The sequence below is a fragment of the Pagrus pagrus genome (assembly GCF_965226575.1).
Source record: "Pagrus pagrus genome assembly, chromosome: 21".
NCBI lineage: Eukaryota > Metazoa > Chordata > Actinopteri > Spariformes > Sparidae > Pagrus > Pagrus pagrus.
This window is the reverse complement of record NC_140208.1, coordinates 3,979,900-4,003,827: the sequence shown is the minus strand read 5'-3', so window position 1 is coordinate 4,003,827 and position 23,928 is coordinate 3,979,900. Positions and strand designations below refer to the sequence as shown.

Genomic DNA, 23,928 nt, shown 5'->3' with positions numbered 1-23,928 from the left:
CTTAGTGGGCGAACTGACGCACTGCAGGGTTTAAACCCTGAAATGGTCTGCAGATGTGACTCCAGCTGTTGCATCGCTAGAGTGACACCAGTGAGCCATGCCAACATATTTATTTGATAATGCCATGACTTATGGCTCTATAAAGGATATTAGTAATGCACTGATTTATCAGCCTGACATAGCTGACTCGCATGACTACTATCAGCTGATCAGCAATTCAGTTGACATTCACTGATGGCTGATGTTTATCTGAGGTGTCACATCAATTTTGCGTTGGCACATTCATGAGCTACTGACTCGTGACGTCTTTGCCATCAGTTTGTAAGTCCGGAAAAATGCTTATCACTGAGTAGGAAGTTGTCTTTCAATCTTAAAGCAACAAAATGTAACTTCCTGGAGAAAGATAGCTGATTGTTGAGTCTTATCTGGGACTCAGCATCACTGGGACTCAACAATCATCTGTTTACTATCTGTGAAGTTGTTTGATTTTGCTTGACTGACTTTGTGCTCTTTTAAAGATAGTGTTTGTATTTCTTTTATTTTGTTATAATGAAGATTTCTTTGTTTTCCCGCTAAAAAAGGAGGCGATAGATAGCAACAAAACCAAAATAAATTACAACAACAGTGTTTTATACATCAGTATCAGCACAGAATTGCACAATCGATGTATCCCTTGAGGATATCCACCTACACTGAACTTAATTTAGGAAATAAGACACAAAACAAAGCAAGTCTCCTTGGTAACACTTTATAATAACAATCACTATAAAGTTAATGTAATTTACAGTTTAGTTAATAGTTATTTCACTGTCACCAAACAATGAAATGCTTTTATAAACTGTTTATTTTTTTGTTTTCAAAAGGACATTTCACCTCCTTGACAAGAAATAACTATAAACTGAAGTTTGATTAACTATAAATGTACCTTTTGTTATTAATTATAGTTTTCACTCCTTTTAAGAAACTCATGATTAGATTTTCTAACAAAGCCTGCCAATCAGGAAAGACTGAGGCTTTGTTTTAATGATCAATCAGCATCTGCTAAATGCCATAAACGTAAATGTAAATGATTGGATTACAGAACAATCAATGGTCTCACCAATGATTGACTGTCACTCATATAAATAGGCTGTCCAGGTGTTACAGCTTCCTATTCATGGAGGCTAGAAGTAAGTAAAGAGAGGACTACAACTTACTGGAGTTGATGTTTGAGATCACCTCTTTTATGTTAGAGACACATTTAGATCTGATTTTAAAAATGGCAGCAGGATCAAAGGACTGAATACCTTCTCTCTTCCTTGACAGAAGTCCAGTCTGCACCCGTCACTGTCGGGAGGTTCCAGGTGACGCCCAGCATGGACATCCCTGCTCCTGTCCTGACACTACCTGCTGCCCCACAGCCAGCAGAGAGCGGCAGCAACCCTTCAGAGAGCAGCACAGAGGAGCAGGGGGAGTCTGAGACCAGCCTTGCCACCTCCCTCACCATGTCCCCTCCTCACCCTCAGCCCCACAGAGACTCTGCAGCGGTCCTCCAGGAGGTGGACGGGCAGGTGGAATGGGCTGGGAGCCAGGAGCAGCAGCAGGACGGGGAAGAAGAGGAGGAGGAAGAAGAGGAGGAGGAGGAGAGGGCGGTAGAAGTTGTCGAGGAACGACAGAGGACGAGGAAGAGGAGTCGGAGGAGAGCTCAAAGCCTGAGCCTGATGGGAACGTCTGCGGACAGCGGGCTCTCTGTGACAGCGGCGGAGATGGAGGGGAGGCTGTGGGACGGAGCGGCAGGAAGCCCGCAGTACAGCAACGCCCTCCACCACTTATGGATGATGACCTACAACCGCAGCACTCCCTACCTGAGCAGCGATGACTCAGACAGTGACGACGAGGACATGCTGGAGGAGCTGCAGGAGCTCAGAGAGAAGTAAGTGACAGCACTGAAGAAAACAGCCTTTTAAACTGAAAAGAGGAGAGAAGGCAATTTTTTTTTCCTATAACTGAATTTACAAGCTGTTCTCAGAGGAAATTAAGGGGGACAGGGAACTTTTAACCTCTTACATTTGTCCCTGTTTTGTCCTCTAACAGACATCTGACGGAGGTGCAGGCCCTGCAGGCCGCTCAGAAGAGAGAGATCGAGGAGTTGTATGAGAAGATGGGGAAGGTTCCCCCCGCAGGGATCGTCTCTCCTGCTGCTATGCTGTCCAGCCGACAGCGCCGCCTGTCCAAGGGGAGCGCCTTCCCCTCGTCCCGCAGGAACAGCCTGCAGCGGCTGGACATCCTGCCAATCCAGGGTGAGGAAGAACACCCACACTTATTGCCTCGACTTTGTGTCTGATTTAACTCTGTTTCCTGAATTGAACTTGATGTGTGAATGTGTGTTTGTTCTCCCAGGTATCATTAGGAGAAACTCCCTCGGAGGCAGCAGCAGCGGCTCCCAGGATAAACCGAGCAAAGGTGTCACCTTCGCCACTGACATTAGTAGAATGGTGAGTGAATCAACACAGAGTCATACTAAATTACTTCATATTACTATTATTCTCTTTGTCAAAGTCAACAGAAAGAAGCTTTGTTCTCACTTTGTTCTCTTCTTCTCTCTTTCTCAGTAAGAAACTGTCAGCCAAGCACGCTGTATATCTGGACTACCTCATCTGAAGTGTGACTGCAGCGGTCCCGACCCGTCCTGCAGGAGGATCGCTTCGACACTTCTCACTGGCACAGCCGTCAAGCAATCTGCTTCCTCTCCGCCAGTGGTCACAAGGTTCTGCCAGTGGTCATTTACCTCAACGTACACACGGACTAGTCGTCAAGTAAAAGCTGGATTTACACAGGAACTGTAACATCCGGTCTTCAGCCGTTCGTCAGACCAGAACGTGTTGCAGCTGAAGGACAGAGTATCTACCAGTCTGGTTCATGTTAAAAACGACACGTTCGTTCTCTAAAGTGTCACATCACAGGTCGTGTTAAGTCTTCAGCATTAACACGGTCCAGAGCTGCAGAGTCGTGGCACCTCTTATGATTTTGACCCAGCTGTTCTCCTGCTTGTCCGATTCACTGCCGTTTATCAAACCGAGCACAGAAATGTGAAACCCCAGCGAGGCTCTGACACCTTTACTGACAGTTGTCGTACACAAACGACGACATTTTCGGATTATCTCGCAACTTATTTGCTGTAGTTTGTTAATGATGTCTCAGCTCCTGCTGAATGCACAGTGAATACACTCTGATTATTGCCTTCTAGGGCCCGACGAGAGCAGAATAGATGCTTTGTACAGTTTGATTTATTCCAATATGTGTTATGAAAACATCTTTGGTTTCTTTAGCGATAGGATGACCTACATTCTCTTCTATTCCTGACACTTTTAGATGTAGTCAGAATGATTTTTCACATTGTACAGACGTTAATACGAAGGTGATCATTTCTATCAACACATCACAAGGATAAAAAAGCTGTACAACAGTTAAATGTTGGCATGTCGCCTGCTCGAGCAGATAAAATGGGAAGAGATTTGGTGAAACGATGCACAGACATCACACATCAGTTAAACAATGATTGCTTTGTATTGATCAGTTGTGAAAAAGGTTTCAGACTACTGGCTTTCCTGTTGATTGTACATGTGTATATAGTAGAGTGCATTTTTAGATCATGTTTACATGTTACAAGTAAACTAAACCTTAAACTCTCGCTCAAGCAAAAATAATATTTGACGCTTGTTCCTTAGATCAAGCACCTTGTGCACTTTAGTCAAATTCTACTTTAGTTCTCAAATCATTTAACACTTTAGTGGGTGAAACTGTGTTCACGCCAGGAGGCGCTCATGTTTCCTGGCATTTTTTTCCATAAGGGAGGGAGAAGATATACTCCAGTTTATGTTTGATCACAATATTTCATACTGGTCACAGTGATGATGATATGGAAGAGGATAAGGACAACTGGGGGGGAAAAGATTTCTGAGAAAAAGGTCAGAAATTTGAGAGACAAGTCTTTTTTTTTACCGTGGCCCTGATCCTCTTCCACATGTTATGATCTACCCGCCCACAGTTTTAAATAATCAGTCCAAGCTGTGAATGTGTAGCTGTTGCCTTATAAAAATATTCACAACACAACGCTGAACTTTTTCTGGCAGTGAAACTCCTGTAAGATTTCCCCAAAGTTCATAATAATATATTCAAAGAGGTTTCAAAATTTTGAATGTAAAAAAATATATAATTGTATTTGCTTTCTGAAGCTGCTGCTGTCCTGCCATGCTGAATCTGTGCCTTTCCCTTACAATGTCTTATTTTATATTTCTACTCTTGAGATTTGGTGGCAAGATCGGACTCCATATATTATTAAATTTTGACAGAAATAAAAACAAATGTAAATACCACGGATGTTTTGTCGTCTTTACTGCTTCACCTGGTGTTTGTTTTCTTTCATAAAAAGCTCCACACAGACAAAGTTGTGTTAAAAAAGGCATATACATTAGATCTTTATTTTACAAGTTATTACTTTATCCACATAAATATGTTTCAACAGGTCGATCCATGTGTCATTTCAGCACTCTGCTGTTAAAGGCCACTGTAGACTTAACTTCATTAGCTGACTGAAATTGGAGATATTCTACATCACATCATCAGGGCTAGAAACTTGTCAGGTAAGGGTTGTAATCACTACAGTGTGGGCCTTCTGCGTAGCGTTTAAGGTCAGCGGATTAGTCTTTTTTCGCTGACAGGCAAACTTAATCAAAATCAAGACACATCTAGTTATGAGTCACCAGCAGAACCACAATTTAACCTTCACAATCAAGAAAAAAAGCAAAGTCCAGCACTGTTTCTACATGAGAACAGCGACCAGCCATGGAATATTAATCAGTGGCACCAGGGTCCACAGAAGTCCCTTCTCAGTTAAGTGCAGGACAGACACACAGTCCACCAACAGGCAGGCAACACGTGCATCTCAGTTGGCACCCGTCTTTGGTCCTCCCAATCTTGCACGCTTGGCCTCCTCATCAATTTCATCCATTATCCGCTCCTGGGAGACTGAGAAAAACGTGTAGCCGTCTGGCAGGGGAGCAAGTGGTCAAGGCAAATATTTGCAAGAAGAATAACACAAAGAACATTACATGACAAGGGAGTGACGCAAGCAGCGTGTCAAAAACATGCAGCCGTTTGTCTTCATTGCTTCCTTCACTGCATTTCATTTAGGTGAGCTATTTCCAGGAATCTGGTCGTTTGCATGCTTCACCTGCTGACATGGCTTACTGGGTCATTTAACAGACTGGAGCCATCTTTAATGTTCATGAGGTAAAAACTGAATAATTTAAATCTGCACAGTAACAAGTAGCTAAAGTACCTCAAAACTACTTTAAAACAGTACATGAGTAAATTTTACTGTCATTTTTTCAGCACATAATTATCAGTTCTCAGTCTCGTTTATTTCTAATAATCGTTATGGTATCTCAATGTCATGTTACCATCTTATAAATTATGACTTACAGCAGTACTTAATTTTTACTGTATGAATCAGCTAATCCTGAATATTATTATTATTATTATTATTATTATTATTACTACATATTTTTATTTCCATCATGATAATCTCATCTTTTTCTCTTTTCCTGGCAAAATTGGGCTTCCATATTTAAGAGACTCCATAAGCAAAATGGATCAGTACACGTATTTTGATAAACAAACGACACAAAAACACCAATTAGGACAGCTAGCTTGATGCTAATCAGTAAATCACCCATGGTTTTAAAGAAAGACAACATTAAACCTGTGTTTTATAACTCCAAACCTTCTTTACTGATAACGCTGCCAGGAAATTGCTGCTAGCTAACGTTAATTGGCATGTTAGCATCCAATGAATGGGAAACTTTGCATCGCTAGCTTAATTGAAAACATTTTAGCTTCAACTAACAGCCAGTCAAATAACTGCACGGTCAGCAACGTGTCAAACACAAACATTTTGTTATCTAACTCAAATTAACCCCCATGTAACTGTAGCATGCTAAGCTAACGTTACATAGTTCACCTTGTGTTGACGCTAGTGCGCTTGGCAAGGATACAGATTCCCATAACGAGAGCTCCGATGGCGAGTCCCGTCACCACGTTTCGTGTCCGCAGCTTCTGTGTCTTCTTCTTCCACTGTTCGAGCTCGATCTGCCGGATGAAGTGGATCTGCTCCTGGGTAAGACCCCCTTTAGTCGGGTCTATCCTGGTCGCAAAGGGAGCCTTGGACTCCTTCGGTGTCTTGTCGGCCATGTCTGCTGTCAGTGGGGCATGGAAGGTTGTTTCGCAACGGTTACACACACGCACAGCTGCGTTTTAAATCATCTGCCGGGCTCACGGAGCGGCGGTTAGCCCATCCGCAGGTTGTGAGATCTGCGCTGCGCAGTGTGCGCGCCAACATGTACCGTGTGAGTGGAACACAAATTGTGCAGCATCCAAATGTGTCCCCCTGTGGTGGTTCATGGTTCCTAGTAGGAGACGTTGAACCTGTCCCGCGGTGAACTCCGCGTTAACAGCGCCATCTTCCGCCAGATATAAGCTTTATTTTTTACAAACAAAAGTGAATATATTTCTAGTTGTCGACTTTGTTGTTTGTAAAGTTATTAGACACAACCGTTAGTAGGTGTAAAAATGGCGCAAACGTTTTTTTCTCCCAGCCAACGTGTAAGTTTAAAGTTCCGGGAGGCTCCTTTCGACCTGCTCACAGATTTCCTCATTAACCTCAACAAAAGAAACAAAGATAACCTCCAGAGTTTGTCACAGTGCAGTGGAGACTTCAGAGATAAAAGATTAATGGGTAAGTCACGTTACTTTTAATAATTAGCCGATCACTTTTCATCTTAGCTAGCTTGCTCACAGACGTTACACGTAGCTTAACGTCATTCTGCCCTTTAAATGCACATGACTTTTAGCCGATATTTAGAGGAACAATGCATTTATTTTATTTCATTTATTAGTGTTTTTGTCATTTATTTTCTTAATTTCTCTGTAGAGATTCAGGTAAGTCATCTACAGGCCTGTGTTATGAGGAAACTACAGTTTTTAATTTCCTATTATCACAAACAGCTGTGAAAATTAGTATGAAGCTGGATAAGTACCTCCTCTGTGCAGGGTGCTTATGTTTCGTCTTTTTATCACTCAATATTGTCCACACTGTAGTCAGGGATGGAATGTAACTAAGTAGATTTACTCGAATACAGTACACGTTTGAGGTATTTATATTTTACTTGAGTATTTCCATTTTCTTCTACATTATACTTCCACTGCACTGCATTTGTCTGATGACTTTAGTTACTAGTTACTTTGCAGATTACAGATTACATGCTGCATCAGGGCCAAAGTAGAGCATTTTTTAAATTGATTGAATTTATTGGCAATCAGATATAAAAACACTGATTATGATAATTGGAAAAATGCTAAATATCAGACCCGGTAATTGGTCAATGTATAGTATACAATATATACATGAATGTAACTGTAAATATATGTATAATGCTATGGGATACGTTGAAAACATAATGTCAGACTGTATCTATGAGGTTGCTCCTATATTCATCACTCAATAAGGCTTTTATGAGCAGACTTATGTATTTTCATGCTGTAATTATTTCAGCTGGGCTGCAGACTGTCTCCTTCTCCAATAGCTTTAATAATCTTGTCAGCAGGTGGGACTGACGCAGCTGTACAGGACTGTTTCTAAAGCTTCACTGTACCTTATCATCAGTCTCAAGTCTTTCATACACCTGACATCATGAGCCCTGTTATTACAGAGGCCAATTTTCAATACAGACCCCACAAGATAGCAGTCTCTCCAGCTGTCAGCACCTCAGCCTGTCAGTGAGGAGGAGCTGATTGAAGGCAGTGTTAACGCATGTCTCTGTTAGAAGTTTTTCAGTGTCGGTGTACTAAAGTAACCTGGAAGGAACTTACAAATAAATACTTTCGAAATGAATGGTCAATAGAAAAAAACTGTCCAGTCACGATACAGTTTTGCTGGTGTCGGCTGGTGGGTGGTGTTGAGAACCCAGCATGGTTGTGATTCAGTGTTACATTCTTTACTTGCACGGATCTCAGCTGTTACTTCCCATAAAACTTGTTTTTAAGTTTTAAAAAAAAAGAAGAAGAAGAAATGAGAGTTTTAAATATGTGTCATTCAGTCAGAGTGAATCTAAGCTCATTTGCCTTCCCGTCTTTATTGGACCATCTGGGCCCTGTGTGTGTGTCATCTAGAGGAAGATTTGTATCTTGATAAAGACTTCCAGACATTTTATAGTTTCTTATTTCCAATATGTGAAATTAGCATCACCGCAAACAGCTCACAAATGACCGTAAATAACAAAAAAAACACCACAGGAAACAGCTCACATTACATTTTTCGGATCCCATTTACAGAGCCTCTCGAGATCTCTCGTTGCATCACTTGATTGCCCGAACACATTTACCGCCTGACGAATTCCTTTCTGCAAATGTATTTTGTTTGCTCTGAGTTTAGTCTGTCATCTCTGTCCCAACATGCTTCCACTCAAGAAGGATTTTCTGTTTTGTTCTCTGCTTTTTTGCTAACGCACTGCATCCGTCTCTGCTGTACCTCAGAATACATCTTCTTGATGACTGAAAAGCTAAGCCTCGATCCTCTGGCTGGATACCACGCCATCGAATTACTTCAAAGGTAGGAAGGAGCAGCACGTATACCTTCTCCCCGCCACACCCAGTATGATAATATGACATTTATGTGAGTAATTATCTCCTTCAGGTTCATGGTCAAGCACCTTACAGATTTGTTGACCGCGCCCACACCTCAAGGTGAAGCTGTTGATCCACAGAGAAGTTACGAGGGCGCCGTGTTTGACAATCTCAAGGAGAAATTCCCCCTCATCATCTTCTCCTGCGTGCAACTTGCAAGCAAAATGTCTCTGCACAGTCATGTAAGTTCTGCGATGCCTACGATTAAAGAATAAGTTCGCCCAGAAATTAAAACTCAGTCATCACCTTCTCACGGCAGTGGAAAGTCAGGCGAAGTTTCATAGTCCACAAAACATTTCTGGAGCTTCACGGCAAAACAGAGCTGCAGCATTCTCCTAAACAGCTGAAGTAGCTGGGGACTTGTTTTAAAATGTAGAAAAATACCTGAGAATAAAACAAAAATAGCTCCAATCAACTCAAAGAAGCTCAGAGATTACACATTTAATTGAAAAGACAATATCTGCGGGCTTGTGCAGCAACTTCAGATAAGACACAGGCTAACATTTTTAGTTGAGCAGCTACAGTGAAGACTGCTCTAAAAGAGTATAAGGAAACATCTCTTCATATTTATTTGGGATCTTGGCATTTTGGACAAGCTGCATGGAGCCATTTCACGGTTTTTCCTGTTGTTTTTCTGACATTTTAAGACAAGTCCCCGTCTCCTTCAGATGTTGAGGTGAGCGCTGTCTTGCTGTAAAGCTCCAAAAATGTTTTATGGACCATGAAACTTCACCCAACTTTCTATCGACAGGAGCAGATAATCACTACATTTAAATTTGTAGGTGAACGTTTCCTTGATAACTTTAAGTGCCCTGTGAAAAGAAATAAAATAATCTATAATTTTTCAAATGTTGTATAGATAATCGACAACAGTACTGCTGTACGCTTTCTGCATTCAATCGGCCACAGCGTTTCGAAGCAGACTCTCCTGGAGTCAGAGCTGACGGTCTTGAAAGGGCTTGAATTCGGACTAAATGCCCCTAACCCACTCACATATGTGGAAATCCTCCTGGAGGTGCTTGGTAAGAGATGATATTTAAAGACGTGTGAAGTAGTACCATGTGACAAAAATGTTTGTGAAGAAGTCACAAAACTTTTACAGGACATAACGAGCCGTCCGTCAGCGTGGAGCGCCTGTATCACCTGTGCCGCCACGTTCTCCACTTCGTCAGCCTGCAGAGGGATGTCATCTTCGACTCCTTGTTAGTCACCACTACTCAGTGTGTCAGCCCATCCAGAGAACAGAGGTATTACATTTCTTTTTAAGACACATTTTTTAGATTTTTTGGGGGGGACAGGTGGTCACTGTCACCGAAGAGCGGACGAGACGCTGGATTGGCAGCTGAGTAGACTACAGCCAGCTGGGAACTGTCGAAGTTGTTTTGGCTTCTCGTGTTTCGTACAGCTCGCCCCCCTGGAACGCATATCCCCGTGAGCTTTTAAATTAGGAGTCAGTACAGCTTAATACTGCATTGACTGTTTTTGTTTTAGCAAACAGTTGCCTATTTACTCATCCAGACACCACGGTTCCCGCGGGTCCATAAAAAGTCTTAAAGTTTTAGAAAGTTTCATTACTTGAGTAATGAGAAAAACTAATTGTATTAATCATTAATGTAACAAAACTACAAAATTAAACCAACAAGGAACCAATAACAACCAACCGAACTGTGCAGCAGGGTCAGAATTTACCGGAGCACAACCAGCTAGCATGTCACGATGTGGTGTGTGAACTAACTTGGCAATGATTTGTTTTGCAAGAAATTGTGTGATGGGACCCCAAATTTCTTTCATAGCCTTCATCCTGTTTTTATTTGCCAGTATGGATGTGAAATAAGCCTTAGTTCACATTCATGAAGGTGTAAAAAAGATCTTAAAATGTCCTAAATTTAAAGCTACTACAAGGAAGAGCATCTGAGGCTGTGAGGCTCCTCAGTTCACCCTCAGCACTCAGCCATAGAAATAGTTTTATTTGTATGACTAAACCAGCTTGGTCAGAATCCAACCTGGTGACAGGCATTAACAATGACTATAATAACTATACAGGAAAAGTAAATGGTCTTGTTTGCTTTTTTAGGTCATACAGAGGCATCAGTATTAAAACAGACTGTTTCATAACCAGTTAAAAGTTTCTTGTAGTACATTTAAGTTGTTGAAACCGAGAGAAACATCTATCATTTTGGCTCCTGAAAACTCCACAATGTTCAACACATAGTCATTTATTTTGTCAGCCTGTCATTTGGTGCAGGGCAGGTAGTATGCAGTGGGTTTTTAGAGCTCTCAGCTGACAGCAGCCACCTGCTGTGTCCTAAAACAACACTGTGAGAGCAGTGAGAGTGAACCAGGATGATAAGTTGTGGGCCATAAAACCAAAACAATGAGCTGAGGAGAACTGCAGAGTCAGGAGATAGTTCTCCACTTACACATTTAATCTACTGTTGATATTAAATATTGGTTGCAGCTGCTTTAATCCTACATTAACCCTCTCTGAACAGAGAGAAGTTTGTGACAGTGACTGAAGACTACATGCTTCTCGGTGTTGGTGTCATCGCTGTGGCTTCGTTCATCCTCTATGTCAGAAAATGGGAACAGGTGAGGTTTTACAAGCACTAAAACCTTCATTTGCCTTCAGAATAGCATTTAAATGTCAAAGTCATCAAAGTTGATGCAAGTGTGTTAATCCGTCACAATTCAAACTGTTTGTGTTGACGTAGGCTTTTTTGTAATGCATTGCAGGTGGTCGGAGAACTGAGTCACATCACAGGAATCTCAAAGAGGAGCATCAGCGATTTTGCTCATGTGACACTGGTGCACATTGTTAACAGCCCTGCCTCCCTGTAACTCACTGAACACTGCTTTATACTCACACTGTTCACAGCTTTCTAGCTGTTGGTGTCGGTGCAGAACATGAGATACTTGTATTAAAACAAATGTGTACTGAAATATGACACGTAAACTTAAATACATACGACAAATACTTAAACTTAAAAGTCATTTAAATTAGGTGCATTCTGGTTTATTTTGATACTCGTTCAGGATCAAGTGTCATCAAGTGGCTCTGGTGGCTCTGGGGACTCTGGTGGCTCCGGTGACTCTGGTGAGGGGCTCCTGGACTCTCTGATTCTTCTGAGTCTCCCTGCTAAGGTGTCATGCATTAGACTTACCAGAACCTGAGGACAGATGTAATAACACCACATGAAACCAAACAGATCTACACGAGTAAATGTACTAAGTAGCTACGTTCCACCTCGGCTTCAGAGCCAGTGTAGAGGTTATTTGTGTGCTTCGCTCTGGGCCAGCCTACAGCACGTATTCTGTGCAATAACATGCTGAATGACTAAGTACACAAATGCTTCAGGAAGGTATAGTTACCGCGGGGGATGGGCTGTAAAATGCCATCAGTGCTGGCAGTAAAACTCTGAAGTGGATGGACCTCCAGATCGACAGTTCAGGTATCACTTCAGCATTATTCATAGATCGGGTGAAGTCCATCTAAAAACAGGTGGGAGCAGACAGAAGTGCTGTCATGAATCAAAGCAACAGGTTTTTGTTTTTTCTTTCTTTATATATTTTTTTTACCTGTTCACATCTGTGTCTCCTGCAGTAACCCTCCAGGTCAAACGTGTCGAGGTCCAGTGTTAGCCCCGCCATACAAATTTCACACCTTTTGACAACACGGAGCTCTGACCCTGCAAGAGAGGAAACAACATGCCTAACACTAAATATATTCTTCTTTCCCAGTGAACTTTTCAACTTTAGCTATCTACTGACCTGAATCAATTTTTGTCTGGATCCATGTCTTCAGGCAGTCGAGGTGAATGAAGCTCAGACTTCCTGAACACAGGCACGGTGATATCAGCGGGTTAGTCTGCAGACTGTCAGCACCGTGACAGATCCGACACTGGTCCTCATCCTCCTCGTTAGACGACCCGACTAATGACCTACAGAGAGAATTTTTGCATATGAAGTAGTACTCTCCAAGACCTGTACACACTAATGTGTAAAACTGGTGGAGTGACCCTTTAAGAGTACAATTATATACTATATGAACTGCGAGTAAAGTCTCAGCTATTCACATATGATTCAGGATTGGTGGAAATTCACTGAAAAACCTATGTGACATGTTGAAGTCGGCACCAAACAAACATGTTTTAGTTTTTTTGTCTTTTGTTTTATCTGCTCTGCCGCCTCTGCAGAACCGTTACTGCTAAATTTCAGCTTCTTTGATTTGGATTTGAATCATTTTTTTCTTATTTCAATGAATTGTGCAGCCCTTGTTTCTATCTTTGATCACCTTTCTCTGCGTCTGCATACAATCTGTTCGCTGCTATCTGCTGTGCTCTGGGCAGCAGTAGCTCCTCCCTCGGCTCCTCGACTGTATCTGGTATCATCCACACTCAGATTATCTAGCTGTCCGGATGTACTTGGACCACAGGCCTCAGTAGCAGACTGCTGTGTGTGAGTGGTACTGGTCCCTGTCTGAGCGGCGGCGTCCTCCTGACGGCTTGTCTGTGACATTTGCCAGCTGCTTTGAAGCTCATGCAGATGATGGTGTGGTAGCTGAAAGCTGAAACTAGTTTGTGGACTGTATCCGTCCGTGTTCACAGGTGCTTCAGCTGAAAATGCTGATGTACTCGACTGTGCAGTGGGAGACTCCAGGCTCAGAGGGCTGTGACAGAGGACAGCAGGGGCTGATCTTGACTGAGAAACTTCCTTATATTCCCTGTATGTGTCCTGCCAGGAGTCCAGTAAGCCATCATCTGCCTCCTCTTCCTCCTCTTCAGATTCACTGGAGGGTATATCAGCTGTGGAAAGATACGGGACTGTGGTGGTACCTCCCAGGAAGTCGTCCACAGTCTCAGCACTGGGGGGACGCTCAGAGTCTGTGATCTCCTCAGTGTTTGTTTTGCCGAAAAGGTGTTTCGTCTTGTCCTCGCTCTTCAGGATGTCTCGGCTTTGTGTTCCCTCGCTGGCTTCCCCTTGGGTGGATCCGTTTAATACTCCGTCCTTCACACGCTCAGACCTGTGCTTGTTATGATACTGGGCAGGGTGTACTTTATTGCCTTGGAAAGAAAAAAAAAAAAAAAAAAGATGCCAAAAGAAATCAAACATATTGGCTTGCAATAAAAACACAGCAGATATCAAATAACAGTGAATTTTGTGAAATCTCATAGAAGCTATGAAAACAATGGGTTTTTAAAAAAATAGCGAGGAGCCTGGCTGGTTGCATCCTGCCACAACCTGCAGCGAGAAAAACTTACATCTGGGTGCCAGGGGGGCCTTTCCTCTGCGGGGCATCTTTGAAGTCGCTGCCAGCTCTGCGGTCATGCTCTGGGTCGCACTGGAGAAAGCTGCAGGGCAGGACACCGAGCCTTTATACCCCCGGCTCGGACGAAGCATTTTCCCCAGAGCTGCAGGGAAACAACTGCAGGTGGCAGGAGACGAGGGTTCAGAGTGTAGAGACAAAGTCCTGGGAAGCTGTTAGGAGGCATGATGGATGCTGCTGTAATGATACTGTGGTAACAAACTGTAAGCGTATCCCACAGCTGGTGTCATTTATATTTCTATATATGGATTAAAGGAACAATTCACCGAAAAATGACTTTATTGATTTGAAAAAGTCTCTTTTTATTTCACAAACATCACACCCGTGAGTCATGGGACAATTCAAACAGGATCAGAAATCTATTTGTCTCTCACTGTTGACTACTGTTCAATTTAAACCCTCATAATGATATTTTTCCTAAACCTAACCGAGTAGTCTTCCTGTCTAAACCCAACCAAACTACACCATGAAGGTCCGTTATGCCTGTCGCTGGTGTGCTGCAACAGTCGTATTGCAGTGACGATTTTGTCTTAAAATGGGTGTAAGCGACATCTTTTCAAATCAGTTTGGGTTCTCAGGGCTTACGCTGGACTCAGATCACGCTGGACGAGCAGCATGGAGCCATTTTATTTTTGTTTAACTTGTTTCATCGCCGAATCTACCTTCTCCTCCTCCCGCCTTTAATCCTGATTCTGACAGATCTTTTTGTTAAACTGTTGCGCAACCTTCACACCCCAAATTTTCAGCGATCTGTCCGTCACTCCCGGTTCTGAGGTACAACGCTGAAACACAACAGATGGCAGCTTGCTAGTGTGGAAGAACATTTGCAGGCTCAGATTGCATCAGGTGTGAAGTAATCCTGGAGAAAGCAGGACTTCAGCGAGAACAGGTGTATCTGAAAGTCAGGTGAATCGACTGTGAGCGGTAGGCTGCTACTCTGAAGCCAGAAGTCAGGGTGATGTTACAGCCTCAGGCTAAGTTACACAGGTTGTCAAGTGAGTAAACATTGTTTTTCTTTTCTTTCCAACCAAAACATCTTCAGGCTACTCATCATGTTTTCAGCAGGACTTCCCAAAAAAAACCTGGAGGAAAATAAACCTCAGTGTTCTTTTGGAAAATGGAAATTAAGACTCATTAAGATTCAGATTAATTAGCATTAAAATAAACGATGTCAACCTGGAGAGAGAGGTTTAAATTGTACATTTAGCGTGAAAATTACATTTTAAATCGACTTTTTTTAATATTATTTATTTATTTTTCGTCAGACACACATTCACCCAGTGTCAGACTTGATAATTCATCGTGTTGATTCATTACATGACTCACCTCGATGTCAGAGACGAGGGCAGCAGAGGATGAAGTGAGGCTGACCTATGAGCACCCCCCCCACTGCGTTTTAGCCCGGAGGACGTGTTGCCATGGAGACAGCAGGCCTGATGACCGACGCAACTTCACGCAACATTTAAAATTCTGACTTTTGACCGTAAATGTGACGTTTTGTTGATTATTTCAGCCTCAGTGTCTCGGACAATTAAGCCTGTATTGTTTTGTATTTGTTATTTCCTCATTAGTCGCTGACCTCTTTATGCTTAATGATGTAATTAAATAAAAAGATACATATATTTAAATTATTAAACAATAATAATAAATAAATAAATAAAAAAGTACCAAAACCTCATTATTACACGTTATACATTTCAGAATATATAACTTAATTATCGGATTATGGCCCTTGTTGTTAATGCATTAAAGGGGCAGTATGTAGTTTTGGAGAAGAAATTCAAACTGAGAATTTTTATATTGGCAATATCAATGTTGAATAACACATACTCAGAAATACTTATTTTTGCCATAAATTAATAAAAAAGCTGTTCTCAGAGGAAAATAAGGTCTCAGAACTCTGTTTGGAGCTAGAAAGGTGGCAGGGTCCGCCACATGTAAACAAAGTAAAACAGTATGAAACTGTGTTGTCCTTTAAGATCAGTTTGTTTATTCAGTTTATTCATTCATGAAAACAAGTATGATATAATGTTTCTCAATATTACATTTTCACATATTCTTATATTTGTTGAATATATTTTGTGTTATTAATCTGAGTATGCAAAGTAACTAGCAACTTAAATTGACGAATAAATATAATAGAGTAAAAAGTACCATATGTGTCTCTGAAATGATGTATTAAGTAGCATAAAGTTGAAATACAAGTAAAGCACCTCAAAACTGAGCCTAACTGTACCAAAGTACAGTACTAAAGTTAGTGTTACTAGTTACATTTCATCACTGTAGCTGAGTAAATGTAGTTAACTACATGTAGGTTTCATTCCACTGCTTCTGTTAAGTCTGGTAACAGCATCACGTACTTTACTTGAGTAAATGTACTTAGTTACTTTCAACCACTGAGAAGTACTCTTACAAGAAAAGGTCCTGCATTCAAAGTGCAAGCATCAAAATATACTTAAAGTACCTAAAGTACATATACTCATGCAGAATGGTATACTTCAGAGTCATACAGGCCTATATTGGATATCTGCCCCCTCTTCACACGTATAACTGATAAAAGCATCGACTCTGATCCTCCAGTCTGACATTGACTGACGTCACACACACACACACACACACACACACACACACACACACACACACAGCTGTGCCAGAGGAGCTGGAGCTCCACTAGATTAGCAGAAGATCCGGGGCCAGGCTTCATTGAGTTACTTTCTCTGGCTCCCCACGACTCTTCTGATCTCCCCACAATCTTGTGTTAGGCCTCCATTAATCTCACCTCCCCTCGCGGTCTGTTCGGGGGAGAGCGAGCTGCACGCTCACCTTTACTGTTTTCATTCGTTATATTCAGGCAGAGGGGGGAAGTACAGAGGAAGACGGGGGCAGAGGAAGCCCTGGCAGCTTTTGATTCACTGCCAGTGGAAGCATGTGTGTTTCCAGAGGCTGGGGGGCCTCAACCACTCTGCTATCTGTGACCACCTCGTCCATCACACTCACACTAGCAGGAGCTCTGCACCACAGCCAGTTTCCAGGGCCTCCCTCAGGTATTTCTCATTACTATTTGCAGAGAGGGAACCTTTTAAAGTACAAATATGTCCTTTGGTGGATTTGTAATGCCTGCCAACTGAAGCATATATTTAGTTACATCAAGCTGAGATGCATGATGTTGGCATGTCTTAATGATGTTAAGGACTAGCTTCTCTTTTAATTAGGGTTTCCTCCGGCACCGCACCGTTCTTTAGATATAATGTAGAACATCTTTCTCCTACCAGCTGAGTAATAATTGAAAAGCCCGACATATTACACACATACTGCGTACAATAATGTTACCAAAGGCATGAAAGGGAGTGGTTCACTTGGTAGGAAGAAAGAGCATTTATCTGCACTGTTTGCATGCATTGTCAGTGTTTTCTAAGAATTCAAGCATGAAACAGCCGTGAAGGATTTTTAGCCTTTTTGCCAGAAGAGTCTTGGATGTTTCTCTCTCTTTTTTTAAAATGTCTGTGTTCCCCAACGAAGAGCACCTTCATCACATTGTGTTTGAAGCACTCCAGGCCTTTTCTTTCTGAACATTTCACTCAACCTTGGAAAAGCACTGAAACATGTTTATTGTCAAATTAACAGTAACTGACTGGCAACAATTATCCAGCTGTGCTGTAAAACTATCTATAGTAGTTTTTAGCATAGTGTAAAATGAAGTAAAGTATTATACTGTATGGGATTGTTACTGTAATGTATTTTCACTGTTTTACTGTAGAACTTACAGTATGTACTACTGTATTTACTACAATACAATACTGTTATTAACTGTTGGTGTATAATGAGGTATGGGACAACTGAAGACTTCACTTAATTCCTCGGAAATAACATTATTGTAAGCAAAACACTTTTATTGCTTCGCATGACACACTGAGTCCTTGTTCTGATTTATTAATAAAGATGAAGCTTAAACATGATTTATTCAGTAAATGAAAGAAAACAATGAACAAACAAAATGGTGTGGAGAGAGAGAGAGAGAGAGAGAGAGAGAGAGAGAGAGCACAGTCTGCTGAAGGTGGAGGAAGGGCTTTTTGTTTTGTAGGTGCCACTGATTGGTTGCATGGGAGGAGTTAGTTTACGAGAGCCTCCTGAAACAAAGAGAAGCCAAGTAAACACACACACACAAAAGATTGACAATGGTTGTAACACTAATAAATAAAACAATTTGTATAAGGGGAAGTAAAAATTTGCCTCGGCAAGCAGATGTCTGACCCAATTGTACGACTGGGGAAGTGGAAAAAACACGAACACAAACGCTCAACGGTCACAAAAGCTAGCAAGTCAATTTTTACTTGCCTTTTCTGTGCACTGGTGCCCCATCGCATACAGCTGGTGCCCCTGCCCTTCAAACATCCCAAGTACACCACTGCTATATACTAATCCCCCAAAAACAAACATAAAAAAATCACATTATCGAGGCAACTGCAATGAAGCGTTCGCCTGAGGGATGCACAACATTTTCAGCCAGTAAAGGCTTTAAAAGGAAATATCGGCATCGTCCTGCCGGTATGACAGGCTGATAAGACGACGCTTTAATTATGCAAAGCAATGCAAACTGTTGACTGTGCAGCTTTCATCTTTCTTTGCCTGGAGAACGTGTACATTTTGAAAAGTGTCTGCCAGACTAGGCAAAATAATAACTTAAGGAGAGACTTGTTGATGCACCTGTGGAGAAAAGTATGTGCGTATATCGGCATCGTTAATCAATCAAAATGAGTTGGGAAACATTGGAAATATCGTGCATCACTAGTTCTACCTCTTAAGCTCATATCTTGATTACTTGCTGCGAATTAATCACGCGATGAGAGAATAAGTAGCTTACAGCCGAAGCCAGATAAGCACATTATCATTCACTTAATAATCCATCGGCCTATGAATCAGCACTAATGTGGCAGTTAATTAGAGAGGCATTTTAAACTATGACAACAAGAACAACAACAAATATAATCAATAGAAAGCTTTCTCAAAACATTTCAACATTTTCCTTTAAATAACCCTCTCAGCAAACTGTGTATTGATTATAATAGATTAAATTGATGCCTTATAGAGCTTCAGTTTAAGTCAGCTGTAGCTAATTTCACAATAAAGGCAGCCATGATTGTAATTCTGGCTGATGGGCCTGTAATTTTATTGACTGATGGAGGAGGAGGTCAGGATAATGCCTGACACCAGGACAACCTCTTTCTCCATCTATCAGTCCAAATGTCAGACGCCACGATGGTGCAGAGGGATGGAAGTTTGATTGGCATCGACCTTGTTCCCTCTGAATAATTATGAATGATTTAGGTATTAGTGCCTTCTTTCATCATAAATAATTCATTAAGCCTGCCTCCCACCCCCCACTGTATGTTTGTCCCTGTGCTCAGGGGGGATTTCAGCTGCGTCAAGCCGCTCACAGATAAACCGATTAACACCGGAAATACAGAAGGGATGATCACAAATTATAATACATGTGTTGTGTTCATATTAATGTGTGTTTTAGAGGTGATTTTCGTTTGTTTTTTTTCCCCAGCTCGTATATGTTGCAGCGATTGCGGTTTTATTTTGAAAGTTCGCGCCGGAAGTGTCACGCGTGGTAGGTGCAGCGGGCTTGACGCAGTGAGAGGCAGGTCAGCGCTCCATGTTGCGGCGCTGCGTGGCACTGGGCACCGACTGGCTCTGACTGCACCACACACACACACACTCACACACACACACACACAGACACACACACATGACTCCACCAGAGTGTGTGTGAGCCCCCCGACGCTCGGCACATTTAGGGGACCGTGAAGCGGACGTCAAGTCCCGGCAGCTGCTACCTGCTGCAGACCGAGCTTTGCGCCGCGTACACCCGATTGGGTGTCGCTCCTGTGACCGTCTTCTGCAATATTTTTTTTTAGGGGAGGCGGGAGGGGGGAGAGGACTGACCGGAGCCGCTGTGCTCGGTGCAGTTCATGTCAAGAGAGGCTCGGCTGGGAAACGTGCAGCGGAGGAGGAGGTCCGCTGGTCGGGAGTGAGGAGCAGCAGCAGCGGCGGCGGCGGCGGCGGCACGGAGCGCTGCAGCAGACACAGGGCTCCGGAGCAGGGGAGGCGCGGAGGTGATGCCACAACTGGCTGGAAAAACACAAAGGTTCAAGTCCAGGAAAGGTAACACATCTTTATTATGTACAGCACTCTCTGCTCCAGTCTCACCTGCATCTTAAAGTTTATGTGATTTATATTTCATGACATATGTGTGCTGGAGGTGTCAGGCTCTTCTTTGCAGCAGCAGCCAATCTATAACCTATAATATCTGCTGCTGCTGCTGCTGCTGCTCAGAGGCAGAGCCCAGCCAGCTCAGCCAATAACCACCCCCAGTAGTGTTTAATGAGATAGACTTAGCTGCTCCTTTTGTACACAATAACAAGCGCACTGCAACATGTGTAATGGATTTTTAATTTTTTTTTTTATGACTTTCATGTAACAGCTGTGCAACACATCTTCATGTGTCTGCAGCATTATATGGTTTATAACACTGGGGACATGATGATGAGTTTTGTCCCAAAGGGGCTCAGTTCAGCTGTTCACCTGTGTTAGTCATGTTATGTTTTTATTCGCCATATGTGAGTTTGAAAATGAGACCTTTTATAATCTCTTTTGTCTTTTGCCTATTCAAGCCTGTAGATGATTTGTTATTTCACTTCCAGCGTTTACGTAAGCTTCCTCACAGAGCAACGGTTGCTAGCATCCGCGGGTTGGTGTTAGTCGGTTAGTTAGTTGGTAACTTGTCTGTTACTGCACAATCGAATGAATATCTACATAATTTTGGCGAAGAGAAGTTATGCCAAAATGAACTAAATATTATTGAATAAACCAAACAAACCTTTGTTTATATTTGGCGGACCCTGCCACCTTTCTAGCTTGAACAGTGTCCTGGGGACCTTGAGAACAGCTTCATTATTCAGTGAGTTTGTGTCATTACCTCATTAATATTGTAAATATCAAAATTCTGAGTTTGAATTTCTTCTCCAAAACTACGTAGTGCCCCTTTAAAGCAGCATTGTGTAGAAATTGACATTTGGTGCGATTTGGCGCCCCCTCCCCAAAGTGTCTGAGCGCGACACCACTGTCGTAAATACAAACGTCAGGTGTAATGTAGGTGCGAACAGCAAACGAAAGTCATTATGTCAGAGCAATGTTACGTCTTGAAGTAAACAAGTGTGCGACGCTGTGATCCTTCCCTCGCTCTGAAGTTACATAGTGCAGGAATAATTGATGGGGGGGCGGAGCGGCTGTGACAGAGACACCATTCGCCCAATTACAAGACACTGTACCGGCAAAATTACACTGAAGTTGTTATTTTAAGATGAAATAGTGACATTATGTTAAGTTTAAAGACCATGTAGGGTACCATAAAATGAAAACAGAGGTCTGTGCTCAATGAATGGAGGTTACTTATAGGTTAAAAATGCTTCAGATGTCTGTATCCTCTGTGTGTAACCTACATTCAACACACACAGTATCGAGGTGAAGGGGGGGTTGCCCACCCAGACAACGCGCTCTCCATAAAGCGAACAGGTTTATATGTTAGGAGCTGTTCTTACTTGCTCAATGGCTCGAGGCCAGCACCTACCTCACTCTGCACAGCCTATTATCTGACATCTGGTCCTTCTCGACAGCGACTTATGTGGTAATAGTATGTTTCAACAAAGGCTGTTAATCTGTGTAATGCCTGTTGTTTGGAAGGGGAAAACGCTTATTTCCCTGTGATCACCGTTCAGCACTTTATATGGTGGAAAATAAGTGCGCTCCGAACGGGGGAATGTTACGAGACGTGAAAACCTTTTGGCAGTCGTTTTTAGATGTTTTGTGTTTCTCGGTTATGCGGTTCGGATTAAACGGGGCGCGTATTTGTAAAAAATAAAAAATAAAAAATGGCAAAACTGTCACGGAAAAAAATGTCATTTTTGGGGCGCAGCTTACAAACGCTCTTACGTTCACAAAAGATCTGCCTTTATAGCATCCAGAGAAGTGCTGCGATGAAGCATTTATCAGAAAAATAGGTCTGCAGAGCTGCTAAGATTGTGGCTCCAGCACTCATGGTTTTTGTATGAGGCTCGAGATGACTGCTGTCTAGCTGTACTTCTTTTTTTATTTATTTTTTTATTCAACTTCTCGGTTGTCAGCTCGGCTCGGCGCAGATAAAAGACAGTCATCCTCAAAGCGTTCCTTCATCACATCAGTGACACGCGCTAGTTTTGCTTCTCTCTTGCTACCCTGCTCCCGACACACATCTGAGTTCACACAGTGTGGAGGTTTTCCATTATGAGATCATGGATGTTTTTTCTTTTGTAGTCGACCAGCTCCAAAAACTTTTTGTCTCTCGGCTCTTATCGCTCCCCGCTCAGTGGGGGGAGAGAGGCGAGGAGGCCTTGTGTTTTTTCCACAGTCCGAGCCAACGCGGTCCCTCCTGTCACGCTCGCTGACGGGCCAAAGGTCAGAACAGAAAAGATTCTGCTTTGGCGAATGGGTGAAGGATCTCTCCTAAACTCGAGTTGACAGAAAACAGCCTTCGGTTTCACACTCGACTTAAGAAGTGTTCGGTTTTAATAAAACACGTCTTCAAATCTTTCAATCAAAACTAAAACTTTAAGTAGACACCGGAAACTCTCCGTGACAGCGTTTTCCACAGATGAAATTTAATTTACGGTTCAGGAGAAAATCGTTATCGCAGCTATTATGTGATTAATTACGGAGCCCTAATTGAGGAGCACTGTCAGAAATACAGTTCACATGAAGGCTCAGTTTGGGTCTCAGTGAACAATCCTCCATAGAAATATCCACCAATTAAAAATAATGTGATAGTTGGCGTTTATTCCATTATGTTGATTGGTATGATTTTCTTATTCCACTGGGTAGAAATATTCAGATATCTCAATGCAACAATTACGGCGACAATTAACTCATAAAACACTTTGACAAAAATGTACCGAGCCTCAGTTGATGGTACGGTGGAGTCTGTCGTCCCAAGAGAAGTGACTGCAGCAGTGTTTTTTTTTCAGCCGGTGCCATAAAAACAAATAAAACAACAGCATGAACAGGTTTATTACTGTTACATGATTACAAAGTAGACAAAGCAGGTCAGATTCTGACGTACCCAGGCTCGATAAGTCCTAAAACACCCTGAAAAAATGGATCACAATTTCCCAAAGTGGCATCTTCAAGTCGCCTCTTCTGTCCAACCAAAAGTCCAAAACCCAAAGACTCTTCATTTACTGTAATAAATGACAAAGAAAAGCAGCAAATCCTCACGTTTAGGAAGCTTGAACCAGCAAATGTTTGACATTTCTGCTTGAAAAATGACTGAAATGATCAGTCGATTATTTAAAATAGTCGGCAATTCATTTTCTGTCGATCAGCTGCATCCTTTTGTGCCTAAACCCAAACCAAATCTTAATCATAGCGTTTGCCAGATGAAAAATCTGCTCGACAGTTATCTCGTCAGCTCTGGAAAGCACAGACCAAGCACATTTTTATTCTGTGGGTCATTTCCTGGAAATGTAGAAGATCACTGATTAAATCAGGAGAGGACACAACATCAGAAAGGCAGATTGCAGCTATGAAATAGCACCAAACATATTCGACTTTAAAGATACATATTGCATTATAGTGTTAAAGTTTAAACTCGTTATCTTTCCCTTTGAAGAGTCGCCAGCAGCTGTTTGCAGACGGCTTTATAGCCTCCAACTTGCGAGCAAAAATAATAAAACGATACCAGTAAAAACTATATCTGACTCTCCACTCTGTGTTCTTTAAAGTGGTCAGAGTTAATTAAGAGACTTCTGACAGCACGAGAGTGTTTGACTGCTGCTTCGGATATGAAA

The 23,928-nt window shown here is 42.2% G+C and overlaps 5 protein-coding genes across 14 annotated transcripts in view; 3 read left to right on the top strand and 2 right to left on the bottom strand.

The window, feature by feature from the left end:
• The window catches only part of wnk4a (WNK lysine deficient protein kinase 4a), a 44,773-nt gene extending 40,420 nt beyond the window's left edge, over positions 1–4,353 (top strand). For all 4 annotated transcript variants that reach the window (XM_084343011.1, XM_084343013.1, XM_084343010.1 and 1 more), the window contains 4 exons: positions 1,306–1,912; positions 2,074–2,279; positions 2,380–2,474; positions 2,592–4,353. In XM_084343011.1, coding sequence (XP_084199137.1) covers positions 1,306–1,912; positions 2,074–2,279; positions 2,380–2,474; positions 2,592–2,594 — 911 coding nt within the window. In that variant the 3' untranslated portion in view covers positions 2,595–4,353. The remainder of the gene's footprint in view (positions 1–1,305; positions 1,913–2,073; positions 2,280–2,379; positions 2,475–2,591) is intronic.
• Positions 4,354–4,427: 74 nt separating this feature from the next.
• Positions 4,428–6,327, bottom strand: coa3a (cytochrome C oxidase assembly factor 3a). The gene is made up of 2 exons (XM_084343017.1): positions 6,036–6,327; positions 4,428–5,028 (listed from the first exon to the last, which is right to left on the bottom strand). The coding sequence occupies exons 1-2, from the start codon at positions 6,229–6,231 to the stop codon at positions 4,925–4,927; spliced, it is 300 nt and encodes a 99-aa protein (XP_084199143.1). The 5' UTR covers positions 6,232–6,327; the 3' UTR covers positions 4,428–4,924.
• A 130-nt stretch (positions 6,328–6,457) lies between these two features.
• Positions 6,458–11,712, top strand: cntd1 (cyclin N-terminal domain containing 1). Its single transcript, XM_084343015.1, has 7 exons — positions 6,458–6,775; positions 8,572–8,647; positions 8,732–8,903; positions 9,581–9,743; positions 9,824–9,968; positions 11,214–11,310; positions 11,455–11,712. Exons 1-7 carry the CDS (start codon positions 6,610–6,612, stop codon positions 11,557–11,559), a joined length of 924 nt encoding a protein of 307 aa, XP_084199141.1. The 5' UTR covers positions 6,458–6,609; the 3' UTR covers positions 11,560–11,712.
• An 8-nt stretch (positions 11,713–11,720) lies between these two features.
• Positions 11,721–15,495, bottom strand: LOC311250884 (uncharacterized protein). The gene is made up of 7 exons (XM_084343014.1): positions 15,371–15,495; positions 13,980–14,143; positions 13,013–13,781; positions 12,490–12,659; positions 12,298–12,407; positions 12,091–12,210; positions 11,721–11,888 (listed from the first exon to the last, which is right to left on the bottom strand). Exons 2-7 carry the CDS (start codon positions 14,116–14,118, stop codon positions 11,757–11,759), a joined length of 1,440 nt encoding a protein of 479 aa, XP_084199140.1. The 5' UTR covers positions 14,119–14,143; positions 15,371–15,495; the 3' UTR covers positions 11,721–11,756.
• A 4,213-nt stretch (positions 15,496–19,708) lies between these two features.
• The window catches only part of tanc2b (tetratricopeptide repeat, ankyrin repeat and coiled-coil containing 2b), a gene marked incomplete at its 5' end in the record, with an annotated part of 160,030 nt that continues 155,810 nt past the window's right edge, over positions 19,709–23,928 (top strand). For 4 of the 7 annotated variants that reach the window (XM_084341345.1, XM_084341344.1, XM_084341340.1 and 1 more), the window contains one exon: positions 19,710–20,212. Of the gene's footprint in view, positions 20,213–23,928 lie in introns of all 7 variants that reach the window. The other 3 variants (XM_084341343.1, XM_084341341.1, XM_084341346.1) reach the window with 2 other exon arrangements.